General features: G+C 41.8%; 1 protein-coding gene across 6 annotated transcripts in view; it reads right to left on the bottom strand.

Annotated features, from left to right (window-relative positions):
• TGM6 (transglutaminase 6) overlaps positions 1-19,624 on the bottom strand; it is a 138,967-nt gene that overhangs the window by 77,306 nt on the left and 42,037 nt on the right. For 3 of the 6 annotated variants that reach the window (XM_049869295.1, XM_049869296.1, XM_049869297.1), the window contains exon 5: positions 12,099-19,241. The exons of 1 other annotated variant lie outside the window; for it this stretch is intronic. In XM_049869295.1, coding sequence (XP_049725252.1) covers positions 16,735-19,241 — 2,507 coding nt within the window. In that variant the 3' untranslated portion in view covers positions 12,099-16,734. 2 more of the 6 variants (XM_049869300.1, XM_049869298.1) reach the window with 2 other exon arrangements.

Raw genomic sequence — 19,624 nt, 5'->3', positions numbered from 1 at the left:
AACTCTGCAGTGAAGCCATCCGGGCCAGGGCTTTTTTTTGTTGGGAGTTTTTTGATTACCGTTTCAATCTCTTTTTTTGTTATGGGTCTATTTAGTTGTTCTACTTCTGAATGTGTTAGTTTAGGTAGGTAGTGTTTTTCCAGGAATTCATCCATTTCTTCTAGGTTTTCAAATTTGTTAGAGTACAATTTTTCATAATAATCTGAAATGATTCTTTTAATTTCATTTGGTTCTGTTGTGATGTGGTCCTTCTCGTTTCTTATTCGGGTTATTTGTTTCCTTTCCTGTATTTCTTTAGTCAGTCTAGCCAATGGTTTATCAATTTTGTTAATTTTTTCAAAGAACCAGCTTTTGGTTTTCTTAATTCTTTCAATTGTTTTTCTGTTCTCTAATTCATTTAGTTCAGCTCTAATTTTTATTATTTGTTTTCTTCTGGTGCCTGATGGATTCTTTTGTTGCTCTCTTTCTATTTGTTCAAGTTGTAGGGACAGTTCTCTGCTTTTGGCTCTTTCTTCTTTTTGTATGTGTGCATTTATTGATATAAATTGGCCTCTGAGCACTGCTTTTGCTGTGTCCCAGAGGTTTTGATAGGTAGTATTTTCATTCTCGTTGCTTTCTATGAATTTCCTTATTCCCTCCTTAATGTCTTCTATAACCCAGTCTTTTTTCAGAAGGGTGTTGTTCATTTTCCAAGTATTTGATTTCTTTTCCCTAGTTTTTCTGTTATTGATCTCTAGTTTTATTGCCTTGTGGTCTGAGAAGATGCTTTGTAATATTTCGATGTTTTGGACTCTGCAAAGGTTTGTTTTATGACCTAATATGTGGTCTATTCTAGAGAATGTTCCATGTGCGCTAGAAAAAAAAGTATATTTTGCAGCAGTTGGGTGGAGAGTTCTGTATAAGTCAATGAGGTCAAGTTGGTTGATTGTTGTAATTAAATCTTCCGTGTCTCTGTTGAGCTTCTTACTGGATGTCCTGTCCTTCTCCAAAAGTGGTGTGTTGAAGTCTCCTACTATAATTGTGGAGGTATCTATCTCACTTTTCAATTCTGTTAAAATTTGATTTATGTATCTTGCAGCCCTGTCATCGGGTGCATAAATATTTAATATGGTTATGTCTTCCTGATCAATTGTCCCTTTTATCATTATATAGTGTCCTTCTTTATCCTTTGTGGTGGATTTAAGTCTAAAGTCTATTTTGTCAGAAATTAATATTGCTACTCCTCTTCTTTTTTGCTTATTGTTTGCTTGATATACTTTTTTCCATCCTTTGAGTTTTAGTTTGTTTGTGTCTCTAAGTCTAAGGTGTGTCTCTTGTAGGCAGCATATAGATGGATCGTGTTTCTTTATCCAGTCTGTGACTCTCTGTCTCTTTATTGGTGCATTTAGTCCATTTACATTCAGGGTAATTATAAATAAGTTTTTAGTGCTGTCATTTTGATGCCTTTTTATGTGTGTTGTTGACAATTTCATTTTTCCACATACTTTTTTGTGCTGAGGCGTTTTTCTTAGTAAATTGTGAGATCCTCATTTTCATAGTGCTTGACTTTATGTTAGTTGAGTCGTTAACGTTTTTCTTGGTTTTTATCTTGAGTTATAGAGTTGTTATACCTTTTTGTGGTTACCTTATTATTTACCCCTATTTTTCTAAGTAAAAACCTAACTTGTATTGTTCTATATCGCCTTGTATCACTCTCCATATGGCAGTTCAATGCCTCCTGTATTTAGTCCCTCTTTTTGATTATTGTGATCTTTTACCTATTGACTTCCATGATTCCCTGTTATGTGTATTTTTTTTTTAATTAATCTTAATTTGTTTTTGTGATTTCCCTATTTGAGTTGATATCAGGACGTTCTGTTTTGTGACCTTGTGTTGTGCTGATATCTGATATTATTGGTTCTCTGACCAAACAATATCCTTTAGTATTTCTTGTAGCTTTGGTTTGGTTTTTGCAAATTCTCTAAACTTGTGTTTGTCTGTAAATATCTCAATTTCGCCTTCATATTTCAGAGAGAGTTTTGCTGGATATATGATCCTTGGCTGGCAGTTTCTCCTTCAGTGTTCTGTATATGTGGTCCCATTCCCTTCTTGCCTGCATGGTTTCTGCTGAGTAGTCAGAACATATTCTTATTGATTCTCCCTTGAAGGAAACCTTTCTTTTCTCCCTGGCTGCTTTTAAAATTTTCTGTTTATCTTTGGTTTTGGTGAGTTTGATGATAATATGTCTTGGTGTTTTTCTTTTTGGATCAATCTTAAATGGGGTTCGATGAGCATCTTGGATAGATATCCTTTCGTCTTTCATAATGTCAGGGAAGTTTTCTGTCAGGAGTTCTTCAACTATTTTCTCTGTGTTTTCTGTCCCCCCTCCCTGTTCTGGGACTCCAATCACCCGCAGGTTATCCTTCTTGATAGAGTCCCACATAATTCTTAGGGTTTCTTCATTTTTTTTAATTCTTTTATCTGATTTTTTTTCAGCTATGTTGGTGTCGATTCCCTGGTCCTCCAGATGTCCCAGTCTGCATTCTAATTGCTCGAGTCTACTCCTCTGACTTCCTATTGCGTTGTCTAATTCTGTTATTTTATTGTTAATCTTTTGGATTTCTACATGTTGTCTCTCTATGGATTCTTGCAACTTATTAATTTTTCCAGTATGTTCTTGAATAATCTTTTTGAGTTCTTCAACAGTTTTATCAGTGTGTTCCTTGGCTTTTTCTGCAGTTATCCTAATTTCATTTGTGATATCATTAAGCATTCTGTAAATTAATTTTTTATATTCTGTATCTGATAATTCCAAGATTGTATCTTCATTTGGGAAAGATTTTGATTCTTCTGTTTGGGGGGTTGGAGAAGCTGTCATGGTCTGCTTCTTTAAGTGGTTTGATACGGATTGTTGTCTCTGAGCCATCACTGGGAAACTAGTTTTTCCAGAAAATCCGCTAAAAAAAAAATGCAGTCAGATCCCTATCAGAGTTCTCCCTCTGGCTCAGGCTATTCAGATGTTAATGAAGCCGCCTGGGGAGGGTGGGGGAGGGAACAGAGAGATAGGAGAGTAGCACCTCAGAATATAGCCAGAGTTGCTTGTCTTGCTTGGAATGACTATTATATCTGAGACTCCCGCGGGGCGCGTCGCCTATGTGTGCTGGCTGTGTGGAGATTGCCCCCGGGGGGTCTGGCCAGCTGGAGTCACGGTCAGATCCTCCGCTTCCAGCCCCACGCCCAGCGTCAAGGCTCCCCTACTGGGACGGTGCACTCTCGACTCCAAAATCAGTTGCTGCCTCCCGGGGACTTCTCGTCCCTCCAGCCGCGTGGCTGTGCCGCTACCGAGAACCAGTTGGGCCTCCTCCCAGGGTTAGTTCAGATGGGTGGAGCAGGTCCCCGTGCTTGTGCCATGACCGAGTGTTCCGGCTGGGACGCTGTTCTCCCCGCTCCAATACCAGTTGCTGCCTCCCAGGGACTTCTCCTACAGGCCGCGTCCCATGCCGCCCGCGTGACCTGGCTGGTCCCCTTCCCGGGGATAGTTCAGGGGGGTGGAGCAACTCTCCGTGTTTATGCCGTACCTGCGTCCAGTCCAAATCCCCGCAGGATGGTTCCCCGGCTCGGACGCTGCTCTTTCTGCTCCAAGACCAGTCACTGCCTCCCGGGGACCTCTCCTACCGGCTGCGTCCCACGCCGCCCGTGGAACCGGCTGGTCCCCCTCCTGGGGTTAGTTCAGGGGGGTGGAGCCGCTCTCTGTGCTTGTGCCATACCTGACTGGTACGCTGGCTCCAGGCTCTGGAAACAATCGCTGCTTCCCCGTATTAGTTCGTTCTCCGTCTCTAAATCTGTGTTTGTTGTTCAGGGTTCGTAGATTGTTATGTATGTGATCGATTCACTTGTTTTTCCGTGTCTTTGTTGTAAGAGGGATCCGAGGTAGCGCCTGCCTAGTCCGCCATCTTGGCTCCGCCCCCCTTCCATCTTCTTTTGATGCTTCCTGTGTCGTTTAATATTTTCCCCATAGAATCCTTCACTATTGCAACTGAAGACTTTAATTTTTTCTTGTGTTCTTCAGCTTGAGAAACGCCGAGCGTGTTCTTCTCTTTTGGTTTTCCATCTCCAGCTCTTTGCACATGTCATAACACTTTGTCTTCTCTAGAGGCCCTTTGAAATCTTCTTTCGGTTCTTTTACTTCATCAATTCTTCCTTTTGCTTTAGCTGCTCGACGTTCCAGAGCAAGTTTCAGAGTCTCCTCTGACATCCATCTTGGTCTTTTCTTTCTTTCCTGTCTTTTCAATGACCTCTTGCTTTCTTCATGCATGATGTCCTTGATGTCATTTCACAGCTCGTCTGGTGTTCGGTCACTAGTGTGCAATGTGTCAAATCTATTCTTCAGATGGTCTCTAAATTCAGGTCGGATGTACTCAAGGTCATATTTTGGCTGTAGTGGACTTGCTCTGATTTTCTTCAGTTTCAGCTTGAACTTGTTTATGAGCAATTGATGGTCTGTTTCAGTCGGTCCCTGGCCTTGTTCTGACTGATGATATTGAGCTTTTCCATCATTTCTTTCCACAGATGTAGTGTAGTCAATTTGATTTCTGTGTGTTCCATCTGGCAAGGTCCATGTGTATAAAAAAAAAAAAAAAAATAGTCACCGTTTATGTTGGTGAAAGAAGGTATTTGCAATGAAGAAGTTGTTGGTCTTGCAAAATTCTATCATTTGATCTCCGGCATTGTTTCTATCACCAAGGCCATATTTTCCAGCTACTGATCCTTCTTCTTTGTTCCAACTTGCACATTCCAATTGCCAGTAATTATCGATGTATCTTGATTGCATGTTGGATCAATTTCAGATTGCAGCAGCTGATAAAAAATCTTCTATTTCTTCATCTTTGGCCCTAGTGGTTGGTGCATAAATTTGAATAATAGTCATATTAACTGGTCTTCCCTGTAGGCGTATGGATATTATTCTATCACTGACAGCATTGTACTTTGGGATAGATCTTGAAATGTTCTTTTTGACAATGAATGCAACACCATTCCTCTTCAAGTTGTTATTCCCAGCAGAGTAGACTATATGATTGTCCAATTCGAAATGGCCAATACCAGTCCATTTCCGCGCACTAATGCCTAGGATATCGATGTTTACGCATTCCATTTCATTTTTGACAATTTCCAATTTTCCTAGATTCATACTTTGTACATTCCAGGTTCCGATTATTAATGGATGTTTGCAGCTGTTTCTTTCATTTTGAGTCATGCCACATCAGCGAATGAAGGTCCCAAAAGCTTTACTCCATCCACGTCATTAAGGTCGACTCTGCTTTGAGGAGGCAGCTCTTCCCCAGTCATCTTTTGCGTGCCTTCCAACCTGGGGAGCTCATCTTCCAGCACTATATCAGACAATGTTCTGCTGCTATTCATAAGGTTTTCACTGGCTAAAGCTTTTCAGAAGTAGAGTGCCGGCTCCTTCTTCCTAGTCCATCTTAGTCTGGAAGCTCAGCTGAAACCTGTCCTCCATGGGTGACCCTGCTGGTATCTGAATACCAGTGGCATAGCTTCCGGCATCACAGCAACATGCAAGACCCCACAGTACAACAAACTGACAGACACATAGGGGATTCACATGAATATTAATTATACACTGAAAATTTGCTCTAATATAGCTCCATTGCCCCCGTTTTAGTTATTTAAAAAATATTGTCATACAAATTACATCTTTATACAAGTTTGGTAGAGGGTCAGTGAAAAAGTAGGAAACCCTCAGTGAGATGGATTAACACAGTGGCTGCAACAATGCGCTCAAACATAGCAATAGTTGTGAGGATGTGCAGGACTGTTATACATATGTATAACATTCTGTTATACATAAGGTCATAGGAATTGGAGCTGACCCGACTGTACCCACCAACATTATAAGCTAATCAGCATAGTTTCATAGCTATTGATTTATGTGGTTGCCTTTTAAATCAAATCAGAGTTACAAAAAGCAATAACATTTGTACAGTCTTTTATTTTTACCTATGTAGTTACCTTTTCTATCACTGTTTATTTCATGTGGATTTGAGTTGCTATCTAATGTCCTTTCATTTCAGTCTGACAAGGTGACTGACAAGTTCTGTTTTTATCTGAGAATGTCTTAATTTCGTCTTCATTTTAATAGTTTTGATGGATATGGATATAGAATTATTGGTTGACAGTCTTGTCACTTCAAATATGTCACACAATGTTTGTTGAAAACTGGATATTCTAGGTAATTTTTTTTTATAGTGTCAACTCTGAAAACCAGAGTTCTCTCCTTTGTGCTGCTGTTGCTTTTATTGTTGCTTACTCTGCTCAGTTACCTTAAAAACATTCGCCTTACAGTTAACTCAGAGTCATGGTGATCTCATGTGTGTCAGGGTAGAATTGTGCTCCACAGGGTTTTCAGTGGCTGATTTTTCCAAAGTAGATCATCAGATCTTTTTCTTCCTCTGAGTGGACTTGAACCTCCAACCTTTTTGTGTTAATTGTTTGCAGCACTCAGGGGCTCCTTCAGTTACCTTAGTGGTCAGCTATTAATTGGGCAGCGATTTCCTTAAATACTTTGAGCAGCAAGTCTTTTATTCTGCACCAAAGGTACGTGTTAGAGAACACCTCCGGCAGTTTACAACACTGCTTTAGCCTTTACTTCCAGCTTGCAACAGGGTCTCAAGGTCAGCCAGAAGTCAGAAATTGGGGTTCTCTCAGGTCTTTCTTGAGCATGCACACAGCCTTGCACATGAGCATGAACCTGGGAGAATAGATACTCAAGAATATGTTTGATCTTTTCAAAGCCCCCCCTGGACATTTTGTTCCCAGATCTTCCTTTTATGTTTTTGGCCAGGCTCTTATCTTTCCAAACAGATAGCTGCCCCAGGCAGCTGCAATGCTAAACAATTGCTGCTGATTGTTTTTAACAAACACTCTGGGAATAGGGCTTTTCCTGCAGAGCAAGCCCCAAGTAAGATAAAAAAATGACAATGCTCTGGGCATGGAACCTTTTGAGTAGCTCCTAACTTGGTCTGTCCTCTTTACTGCTGCAAGGCTGCTAATTTTACAGATGCCTTGATTGTGAGGCTCTTGGATTTTAAGGCTACCACAAAATGGGGGAAAAGGGAATGGGAGTAGGTCAAGTTACAAAGCCACACACGCCTATCATTCTTATTGAGATTCAGCAGTTTTTCTTGAATGAATGCTCCCCAGATTGCTTCAGGCTTTTGGTTAATTTCAAGAGTTATGAAAAAGTTGGTTGTGACCATTTTTGCTTTTATGGAGGTCCTCATTCACCATTTCTAAAATCCCACCTCCAGAACATGCATTTTTATGCATTTATATTTTACTTATTAGGGAAAATTTCAAACACACAAAAAAAGTAGAGAATAGGATAATAAAGTTCCATGTACCTATCAAGCCATGTTCAGCAGTTAACTGATTTTGTTTCATTTTATATTAATCTGGGTCCGAGAAAGCAAAGTAGGAGGCAAACACATGTGGGCCTTCCCAGGGGGAGAGCTGATACTGGGGTGTGATATTGAGCTGGCCACTGCTAAGTGCAACAGATTGCCCCCAACAGCCATATAAACTGTGTTTCAGCATCATCCATCTAGTAGGAGAAAGGTGGAAGAATTCATCTATTGGCTCCTCTCTTCTATTGATGAAAAGATCACCAGACAGGGCATTCAGTCCCCTGCACTTCCCAGTTGTGCATGTGAGGGTGCTGAGCTGGGTCCTTAATTTCAGGAGGAAAGTCATGGGCAGGAAGCAAGAGTATGAGGTGCAGGCACAAGGGGAGGTGCTGTCAGGTGTCACAGCTTGTTCCTCAAAGAGAAAGGTGAGGCCAAGTGAATTTGAAGTGTCTGATACATATCTATTTCTTCTTTTTCCTCCCACTCTCCTTCCGTTTGCTGGATTGAGACCTCCCATTTTTTAAAAATAATATTTTACTGTGTTTTTGGTGAAGGTTTACATGGCAGTTTAGGTTTTCATTCAACAATTTCTATCCAAATTGTTCAGTGACATTTGTTACATTCTTCACAATGTGTGCACATTCTCAATATTTCTGTTCTGGTCGTTTTGTTTCTGTTAATCTAGTTTCCCTGCTCCCTTACCTTCTTACCTTTGTTTTAAAGTAATTATTGACCTTTTGGTCTCATATAGATTATTTTTGAAAGGAGAGGAGTACTCACGGGTGATACTCCTTATTTTGCTAGCCAATCTGTTATTTAACTAAGAGGTGACCTCAAGAGCTAGTTTCGGTTCAAGGTTTAAAGAATATATCAGGGCAATAGTCTTGGGGAGTCCTCCAGTCTCAACCAGTTCAGTAAGTCTTGATTTTTGAAGAATTTGATGTTCTGTTCCACATTTTTCTCCCTTTCTATCAGGGTCCATCTATTGTGGCCCTGATCAGACCAGTTGGTAATGACAGCTGGGCACCAACTAGTTCTTCTGATCTCTGGGTAGATGAGGCCGTGGTTCGTGTAGACTTTTAGTCCCTGTAGGTAAGTTTCTTCTTTGAGTCTTTGGATTCCTTCTTTCTCTTTTGATCTGGATGAGTAGAGACCAATAGTTGTATCTTAGATGGCTGCTTGCAAGATTTTAAGGCCCCAGACACTACTTATCAAACTAGGATATAGAACATAAACTTCATGAACTATATTATGCAGTTCATCCACATTGTCAGATGTTTTGGGAACTCATTTATCACTGAGTAGTACTCCATTGTATGTATTACCACATTTTACTTCTCCATTCACCTGTGGATGGGCACTTAGGTTGTTTCCACTTTTTGCTATTGCGAATAGTACTGCGATGAACATAGGTGTGCATGTCTGTTGTGTCATTTCTACTGGATCCCTAGAGTACATTCCTAGGAGTGGAATTGCTGGGTCCTGTGAAGAGTATTGAATATACCATGGACTGCCAGAAGAACAAACAAATCTGTCTTGCAGTACAGCCAGACTGCTTCTTGGAAGCAAGGATGGCAAGACTTCGTCACACATATTTTGGACATGTTATCATCTTTAGTTATTTGAGGAATTGCCAGACTGTTTTCCACAACAGCTATACCATTTTGCTTTTCCATCAGGAATGGATGAGGGTTCCAATTTTTCCACATCCCTGCCAATACTTGTGATTTTCCATTTTAAAAAAAAATCTTAGCCATCCTGTTGTTGTCATTAAGTGACACCGAGTTGGCTTCAACTCATAGTGACCCTACATATAATAGCACGAAACACTGCCCAGTCCTGCGTCATCCTCACGATCGTTGTTACACTTGAGCCCATTGTTACAGCCACTGTGTCAATTCATCTCACTAAAGATCTTCCTTTTTCCACCAATTCTCTGCTTTACCAAGTGTCATGGATTGTGTTCCCCCCAAATATCTGTCAACTTGGCTAGGTCATGACTCCCAGTATTGTGTGATTGTCTACCATTTTGCATCTGATGTGATTTTCCTATGTGTTCTAAATCCTATCACTATGATGTAATAAGATGGATTAGTGGCAGTTATATTGATGAGATCTACAAGATTAGATAGTGTCTTAAGCCAATCTCCTTTGAGATATAAAAGAGAAGCAAGCAGAGCGACATGGGAAGCTCATACCACCAAAAAAGCAATGCTGGGAGCAGAGCATGTCCTTCAGACCTGAGGTTCCTGTGCTGAGATGCGCCCAGACCAAGGGACGACTGATGACAAGGACCTTCCTCCAGAACTGACAGAGAAAGAAAGCCTTCCCCTGGAGCCGGTGCCCTGATTTAAGACTTTTAGCCTACTTAGCTGTGAGAGAATAAAATTCTCTTTGTTAAAGCCATCCACCTGTGGTATTTCTGTTACAGCAGGACTAGATGACTAAGACACCAAGCATGATGCCCTTCTCTAGGGACTGGTCCCTCCTGATAACATGTTCAAAGTGTGTGAGATGAAGTCTTGCCATCTTTGCTTCCAAGGAGCATTCTGGCTGTATTGCAAGACAGATTTGTTCGTTCTTCTGGCAGTCCATGGTATATTCAATATTCTTCACCAAATTAGCCATCCTGGTGAGTGAAATGACTTCTCATTGTGGTTTTGATTTTCATTTCTCTGACAGCTAATGACCTTGAGCATCTTTTCATGTGTCTGTTGGCCGTTTAAACATCCTCTCTGGTGAAATGTCTATTATGTCCTTTCCCCAGTTTTTGATTGGGTTATCTTTTTGTTAAGTTGTAGAAATCTTCTATATATTTTAGATATTAGACCCTTATCAGTTATATCATTCCCAAAGATTTTTTCCCAGTTCTGTAGGTTGTCTCTTCTTTTGGTAACATCTTTCAATGAACGTAAGTATTTAATTTTTATAAAGTCCCAGTTATTTAGTTTTCTGTTGCTCGTGCATTTGTTGTTGTGCTTGATAATCTATCATTGAAAAGAATTAGGTCCTAAAGCTTTGCCTTTATATTTTCTTCTAAGACATTTAATGGTTTTAGATTTAATATTTAGGTACTTGATCCCTTTTGAATTAGTTTTTGTGTATGGCATGAGGAATGGATTTCATTTCATTTTTATGGAAATCCAATTTTGCCAGCACCATTTGTTGAAGAGACTGTTACGATCTGCATTTTAAACAGGCTTCCCAGCTGCTTTCGGTGCACCTTCTAAGAAGCTGGTTCTCAATCTTGATTGCACATAGGAATCACCTGGGAGCTCTAAAAATTCTGATGACTGAGCCTCACCCCCAGAAATCCTAACTTAATTCTGGGGTGTGGCATGGGCTTTGGGGTCCAGGACTCCAGGGTTTCCTGAGCCTGAAATTCATTAGTTGTTAATTAGAGGCTGATGTAGGCTAATGCTCCCTCTGCTGGTTATCTTTGAGATTGCAGCAGGCTGACCACAGTCCTTGGCATCTCTGGGTGTTTCGTTAGCATCCAGGCCACAGCCATCTGTGTCTATCCCTGTGATTCCTCTGCCCTGCTTTAGGAAAACCCTCAGTGACCTGAGCTGAGCCTTGGCCTATGTGTCTCCCTAGCCTCACAACGATTAGACTACTGACCAAAGGGGAAATTAAATCTCACTTCTTTCAAGAACTCAAGTACCTCTAGAAGAATAAATTTCATCGTCCCTGGTATTCTCAAACTCTGGCACTGTGTGGGGCAGGAGACTTCTCTGGCTAAGATGATGCTTTGGCTAATGCCTGGTCCTGGCAATAATAATTATGGCTGACCTTTACTGAGCACTTACTCTATGCCAGACACTGTTCTAAGTGCTCAACATGTATTAACTTAGTAATCATCACAACTCTGTGAGGGAGGCACCATTGTGATCCTCATTGTACAAACCAGAAACGGAGGCACAGAGTTTAATTTCCCCAAAGTCATAAGCTCATTTAATATGCAGAGGATTTCGAGCACCTTTAAGGCAGGATCCCTGGGCAGATTAACACAGTAAATATATAGTCACTGTGTTCAGGCCTTGTTAGGTACTTGACATTCATTATCATATTAAATTTTGCAGATGAGAAATTGGCAGAGAGGAAGAGTAAGAAAATGGTGTCAACTTGGGTCTGCCTGTCCCCGTGCTCCCCTAAACCAGGTGCCTCTGTTGGCAGCATTCCCCACAAGTGCTCATTGACCACCTGCATCAGACGCACCCAGATGCCATAAAAATGCATATTCCAGCGACTCGGAGCCAGCGAATTTGGGAGTGGGTTGTAAGAATCTTCATTTTAACAAGCACTCCCCAGTGGATCCTGATAGACACAAAAGTTTGAGGAACACTACTGCATCCCCCTCTCCCCGTATAGCACATCCTACCAGTTTCCTTAGATAACAATTACTTCAGCATGTGTCTCTTTCCCTCTGCAACAGTCAAAAATGCTTTTGCTGCAGGTAGCAGAATTTCTGACCCCAATGGCTTAAAACATTAAGACCTTTTTGTATACTTAACAAATGTCCAGGATTAGAAGTCTCCAGGCTCCTGCAACAAGAGGGCCTAGCAATGCCATCAAGAACCTAGTTCTTTCAAGCTTTCCGCTCCACTGTCCTCAGCTGTTGGCTTTTCTTTTTCATGCTTCTTGCTTCATAGCCAGAAAATTGCTTCTGCGTACGCATGGGAAAGCTGGACACTGAATAAGACAAAAGAATTGATGCCTTTGAATTATGATGTTGGTGAAGAATATTAAATATACCATGGACTGCCAGAAGAACAAACAAATCTGCCCTGGAAGAAGTACAGCCAGAGCACTATTTGGAGGCAAGGAAGGCGAGACTTCATCTCACGTACATTGAACATGTTATCCGGAGGGACCAGTCCCTGGTGAGGAACATCAGGTAGAGGGTCAGCAAAAAAAAGAGGAAGGCCCTTGATGAGATGGATTGACACACTGGCTGCAACAACGGGCTCAAACACAGCAATGATTGTGAGGATGGCACAGGCCCAGGCAATGTTTCATTCTGTTCTACACAGGGCCGCTGTGAGTTGGAACCAACTCCATGGTGCCTAACAATTTTGCTATAAATGGCTCATACTTCAATTTTGATGCTTGTTTCATAATAAATGTTGTCATTATAAATGAACAAATGAAGATATCATAAAAGAAAATCTAGTTATCAGAAAACAATTACAACAAATTTCTATATTTTATTTTTAGATCTTTGATCTCTAACATGTTATATTTAAAGACATTTCTATTTTTTGCTCTTATAAACTCTTCAATGATTTGATCATACTAAAGCTGCCAGACAATATCTACTTCCACACATAATAATCGAGTCTTTTCTTGAATCGTTGTGTGCTGAGGACTTCTGAGTTTCATTAGGGACAAAAATGAGCATTCTGTTGTGCAATTTGTGATCACTAAGGTTAGGAATATGTGTAAAGCAATTTCAAAATTGGGAAGCATGCACTGTAATTTATTTTCTATTATGGAATCATACATGTCTACATGAGTATAATTTGTCTTTCCTAAATCTGTAAACTTAATTCTTATGTAAGAACGAAATGGTCGCACTTCTCCATACAGGTTGGTGTTTAAGTCATTGGGCTAAGCCTGCACTAATTTCTTGGATGTTATCATGTGTTCTTCAGCAGGTATATCCACACTGTTTAAGAAGGAAGATCTATCCGAAAGAACTTCATACACTTTCGCCCTTTTTTCATGCAAAATTCAAGTCTGTCATCGATGGTGTAGTATGTGGTTACAAGAAATTGATCTCTGGGACTCAATGATACTTCTGGAGCACTTCTGTCATTTACTTCTAATGCTTCTGTGAAGGTTAACGGCTTGGTAATCAGTGTTTGGCAGTATTTGTTTTGTTGTGTTTACCAATTTTTCAAAATCTTCTCTTAAATTATGTTAACACCTTGTTAATGGCTGACAGAGATCTGTGCTCAAACACAGCAATGACCATGATGATGGCACAGGACCAGGCAGTGTTCTGTTCTGTTCTGCACAGGATCACTATGAGTCTTTAAATTTACTTCTGAATCTTGGAGAATTTGACTCGTCTAATGATAATCCAAAAAAAAAAAAATTTTTTTTTTTTTTTTAATGATAATCCTACAATGTATTATTCCACATAACCAACATAAATACTTCAGTGTTTGCATTTTGTTGGTGCTGTTTTCAGCTTCTCTTTAGATATCCTTTTTGTGTCTGGTCTTCAGCAATATTTTCTAAGGCATGCTGAATCTGAGTGTATGATTCCAGGACTGCAATCATTGCTATGGCATGCACTTTCCAACATGTACTAGAAAGGCATTTTAATACTCTACCATTGCCTAAATATGTTTCAAGAACTGCCCATCAATGAGTACAGGAGGCAAAAAATGTGTAAAGTAACTGAACAGTAGGAAAATACCAACTGCTTCCAGACAACGATCTACTGTGCCATGTCCTACAAGATTAAGTGAATGTGCAGCGCATGGTATGAAAATTGCATATTCATTACGTTCTAAAATTTTCTGTTGCATGCCTTTATAACACCCTGACATATTGGCAGCATTGTCTTAAGACTGGCCTCTCTACTTAAAAAATCAATTTTGCAAGCTTCACGTAAATGGTGAAGTACTTGATTTACAATTTCTTCACTGGTATGACTTTTTGAGCCAGTAAATGTGATGAATTGCTCGAAAGGTTGTCCATCTTTTGGAGAAATGTGTCTTAAAACAATACTTAGCTGATCTGTATGACAAAGAGCAGGAGTGGAATCTACAAACTGAGATACTGAGCTATATTTATTTCACTGAAAATAGCTGAATGAACGTTATCACTTAAGTTTATTAGTTCTTCACACATTGATTTAGACAGATATGATGGGTTGCCCTTTCTTGTGTTACCATATTTTGAGATGTGACCTGTGAAAAATAGATCAAACTGACTAACAAGTCCAAACAAACCCCCCAAAATTCCATTTCATGGGGACATAAATACTTCACTTCTTCCTCAAAAAGACAGTCCACTTCAGTGACTGTTATAATGACAGCAACATTGCACTGCAAAATGGCTTTCCAATACTGATGTTCTTCGTTGATTTGTTTTTAGTTCATGAATTAAGCTAAAACCACGTCTTCAGTTTAAATATGACAACATATGATCTCTGTGAATTGAACTGTTTTCATGTTTATGAATCACATTTTAGTTGCAGCAATCGCTAAATCCGTGTGTAGCAAAATCAAGAGTTAAATGATTTAGGATTGACTAGTCTGCCAATAAGACAATATACAGAGCCAGCTGATGGAGAATACAGCAGCCGCTCCCTCTTATAATGTTCACCATTGGCTTTGCACCTTAGATAATACATTCTGGCTATAGAACCATACTTACTTACCATTCAGAAATTTTCGACACAAATTTTCAAATGGTCCACTGTGATCTGACAATTACGTGGCCCTCTTTTGATCCAATAATTTACATCACTAGAAGAAAAATTATTTCACAGAACAGGATCTGTATTTCTATTGTCTGCAGATGTGGCAATTTCAGATTCTAAAATTGTTTCATATTCTATACCATTATTAGTTTTTAACTACAGCAACATATGGGTATAGAATTTGTTCCAAATTCTGTTATATTCATAGTGCTATCAGTAATTTCAGCACTAGAGGTACTAGTGCAATGATTTGCACCCATTAAACTCAAGGGTTCATTGGAAGAAGTCTCTCCTGATTCACTACGTTTTAAAAAGGAAGTTAATTTTGGAATTGTCTTTAGGGATTCACAAACCCTTTTCATCTTCTGTGAGCTTTCATTTTTGCACTCCACTTAGCTGTTGCTGTTTCATTTTACCTGGATATAAAATTACATCACTTTTTAAATTTTGTTCTACCATAGCAAACAAATTTGAATTGAAAATAAAATGAGTAAAATTTATAAAATAAAATTTACATTAGAATTTGGATGTTAACGCAAAAATTTATATTTGAAAATTAGTATGTAAAAATTTGATCTGGGATATGTAATTTTGTTCTTCAGGTCTGAGACAGTCAAAAGAAATAGTACTTAAAGGCAGTTGGAAATAACTGCATTTGTTTGTCACATGATGTTTGTTGGTGGGAACTTCACAGATCTCCATGAGTGTTTTTCCTCTTGAAATAATACTTTAAAATGTGCACATTCACTTTCCGTCCTTTGGTGCTACATCTTCACAGTTCATTGGACTACTTCTGATACACGGTGGGTGTGAGAACAACCGCAAATAGCATGACACAAACACAAGGATATGCTCAATCTGAAGACACGTCTTAGTTCACTTTGTGCAGGACCAAATACGTCATATTTTAAGCTATGTGGTTATAGTGCCACTGGAGTGTTCTTATGTGGTCGAGGAGAGAAGTGAATGTGCAGTTATACCCAAGTGGTCCAAAATGAAAAGGAAAATAGAATTGTCATCATATACAAAATTTATAAAATGGTGGCAATTTTATTTAGTGCCCTGCCAGTTCCCTTCCACTGCGGTGCTTGCTTTTCCTTATGTCGTGTCTGCTCAGCACCTGTGAGTCTTTGCTTTGGGCAACTGGTGCTGTTTTATTGATGCCCTAATCACGTGCTTACCTTGCTTGTTGGGTAATCCGTTCCTGGTGGCAGACTAACCTGAATTAACACCCAAGGAGGTCTGTCATGTTGATTTCAGAGGCCTGAGCTACAGGATATGCAGGGAAGCAGGTAGAGTGCTGACTATGGGAGCAGACTCCACTGTAGGAGGCCTCCTCTAGCAATCACACCAGCCTCCGCTGACGAGAGTCCGGGTGGGGGAGGGGCAGCCATGCTCCAAATGGACCCCCAAAGAGGTCTACATTGTTGCTATCCGAGTTCCCCCTCCACTCTTCCATGTAGTATGATGGCTGTGGGTGTAGTCTCTACTCGATTCCTGTTTCCCAGCACATAGTAGCCTCACTCAGCAGTCCTAAGTGCCAAACAGAACGGGGAGCAGAGCAGACAAACCGAAAACTGACCGCCAGGGAGGTCTGTCCTGTTGGTTGCAGCAGCCTGAGCTATGGGGTGCACAGGGAGGCAGGTGGAGAGTTGATTACGGGAACTGACTCCACTGCAGGGCTCCTTCTGTAGCAATCTGCAGTGGTCTTACTGTTGACGGTGTGCAGGTGGCACAGGTGCTGGCAGGCTCTGAACAGAACCTGGGGAGGTCTGCCTTAATTTTAGAGAAGCTTGGGGTCCTGTCTCTTTGTACAGGCAGGGGGTGTTAATTGAGTAATCTGTTCCTGAGGAGGAGTGATTTACAGTTAAAGCACTGCTCACACTAACTGCAAACCTAAGACTTCTCATCTGAGTGTGTCCTCAGATGTCTGATGAGATCTGACTTCTGGCTAAAACCTCGGCCGCACTCACTGCAAACACAAGGCTTCTCCCCTGAGTGGGTCCACTGATGTCTAATGAGGCTTTGCTTAGAGCTAAAGCCTCGCCCACACTGCTTGCACACATGTGGCTTCTCTCCTGAGTGTGTTGCCTGGTGGAGTACGAGGCCTGACTTCTGGCTAAAGCCTCGCCCACACTCCAGGCACATGTACGGTTTCTCACCTGAGTGTGTCCTCTGGTGTCTGATGAGATTTGACATGCGGTTAAAGCCTCGCCCACACTCCTTGCACATATACAGCTTCTCCCCTGAGTGTATCCTCTGGTGTATGAGGAGGCTCGATTCCTGATTAAAGCCTCGCCCACACTCACTGCAAACATAAGGCTTCTGCCCTGAGTATATCCGCTGGTGCATAAGGAGGGCTGATTTCTGGCTAAAGCCTTGGCCACACTCACTGCAAACATAAGACTTATCTGAGGGTGTCCTCTGATGTCTGACGAGTACTGACTTCTGGCTAAAGCCTCGCCTACACTCCAGGAGCACATAAGGCTTCTCCCCTGAATGTGTCCCCTGGTGGAAAAGGAGGCCTGACTTCTGGCTAAAGCCTTGCCCACACTCCAGGCACACATAAGGTTTCTCACCTGAGTGTGTCTTCTGGTGTCTCATGAGATTTGACTTGCGGTTGAAGCCTCGCCCACACTCCTTGCACACATACAGCTTGTCCCCTGAGTGTATCCTCTGGTGTATGAGGAGGCTTGATTCCCGGTTAAAGCCTTGCCCACACTCACTGCAAACATAAGGCTTCTCATCTGAGCGTGTCCTCTGATGTCTGAGGAGGTCTGACTTCTGGCTAAAGCCTCGACCGCACTCACTGCAAACATAGGGCTTCACTCCTGAGTGAGCCCACTGATGCCTAATGAGGCTCTGCTTATAGCTAAAGCCTCGCCCACATTCCTTGCACACGTGTGGCTTCTCCCCTGAGTGTATCCTCTGGTGCATAAAAAGGACTGATTTCCGAAAAAAGCCTCTGCCACACTCATTGCAAATGTAAGGCTTCTCATCTTTGTGCGTCTTCTGATGTCTGATGAGGTCTGACTTCTGGCTAAAACCTTGCCTACACTCCAGGCGCACGTAAGGCTTTTCCCCCGAGTGTGTCCTCTGGTGTACGATGAAGGATGACTTGTCTCTAAAGCCTCGGCCACACTCACTGCAAACATAGGGCTTCTCCCCTGAGTGAGTCCACTGATGTCTCATGAGGCTTTGTTTATAGCTAAAGCCTCGCCCACACTCCTTGCACACATGTGGCTTCTCCCCTGAATGTGTCCCCTGGTGGAGAAGGAGGCCTGACTTCTGGCTAAAGCCTCGCCCACACTCCAGGCACATGTACGGTTTCTCACCTGAGTGTGTCCTCTGGTGTCTGATGAGATTTGATTTGCGGTTAAAGCCTCGCCCGCACTCCTTGCACACATATGGCTTCTCCCCTGAGTGTGTCCTCTGGTGCATGAGGAGGACTGATTTCTGGGTAAAGCCTCGCCCACACTCACTGCAAACATAAGGCTTCTCACCTGAGTGTGTCCTCTGGTGTATAAGGAGACGTGATTTTCGGTTAAAGTTTCGGCCACACTCACTGCAAACATAAGGCTTCTTATCTGAGGGTGTCCTCTGATGTCTGATGAGGCCTGACTTCTGGCTAAAGCCTCGCTCACACTCCAGGTTCACATATGGCTTCTCCCCTGAGTGTGTCCTCTGGTGTATAAGGAGAAGTGATTTCTGGTTAAAGCCTCGGCTGCACTCACTGCAAACGTAAGGCTTCTCATCTGAGTGTGTCCTCTGATGTCTGATGAGGTCTGACTTCTGGCTAAAGCCTCTTCCACACTCCAGGCACATGTACGGTTTCTCACCTGAGTGTGTCCTCTGGTGTCTGATGAGATTTGACTTGTGGCAAAAGCCTTGCCCACACTCACTACAAACATATGGTTTCTTCCGTAAAAGGGACCTGTGGTTTGTGATGAACTTTGATTTTGGGCCACAGTCTGGTTTGTCCTCTCTATAGCTGACTGCTCCAAATCCTGAGGTTTCTAATTCCTTCAACCTGTCGTCTGTTTCCACAGAGTTTACCCTCTGGGCTGAGTCGGGCTGTGTTCCTACCACTGTGTTGCCTTCTCTGGGGCTTGCAGGCTGTCCTTGGGGTGGGCTGGAGGATGCCCTTGAAGTCTCTCTCTCCCCTGTCCTCCCACACAAGGGTTTGCAGACTTCTTCTCTCACTTGACCTTCTGTGTTTTCACTCCAGCACCTTTGATCAGAATCCTGCTGCTCCGGCTGCTTCTGATGCCCTGGGCTGGAAGCCTCTGGATGGAAGTGATTTTCTGCACATAAACCTGGTAAGATCTGTTGGCTGAGGAACTGCTGACAGGAGACAGCCAGAAGGCAGGAGGAGCAGGGGTAGATTTTTGGCTGCGGTTCTGCTGAAGACAGAAAGGTTTCCATTAGAGCGGCCATAAGTGGGCTGTGCTGCCTTCTCTCATGACAGACAGTACCTCATTGCTGGAGTATCTGGGCGGCACAAACAGGTAAGTACCTGACTACTAGCCAAGGGGTTGGTGGTTCAGAAGACAGTCCTCGTGATCCTGGTGATCTGCCTCCGAAGGCTCACAGCCTTGAAAACCCTATGGAGCAGTCCTACTCTGCACATATGAGGTCATCATGAGTCACAATTGACTCGATGGCAACTAATAACACTCTTAACTGCCACACTTGTAATTGACAATATATACAGCACAATTTTTTTTCCCACCAGTAATTCATTTATATTCCATTTTTACAAAGTACACTTTCTATTGCAACCCAT

The sequence above is a fragment of the Elephas maximus genome, chromosome 25 (assembly GCF_024166365.1).
Source record: "Elephas maximus indicus isolate mEleMax1 chromosome 25, mEleMax1 primary haplotype, whole genome shotgun sequence".
In the NCBI taxonomy this organism is placed as follows: Eukaryota; Metazoa; Chordata; class Mammalia; order Proboscidea; family Elephantidae; genus Elephas; species Elephas maximus.
This window is presented reverse-complemented; position numbering and strand designations above follow the sequence as displayed.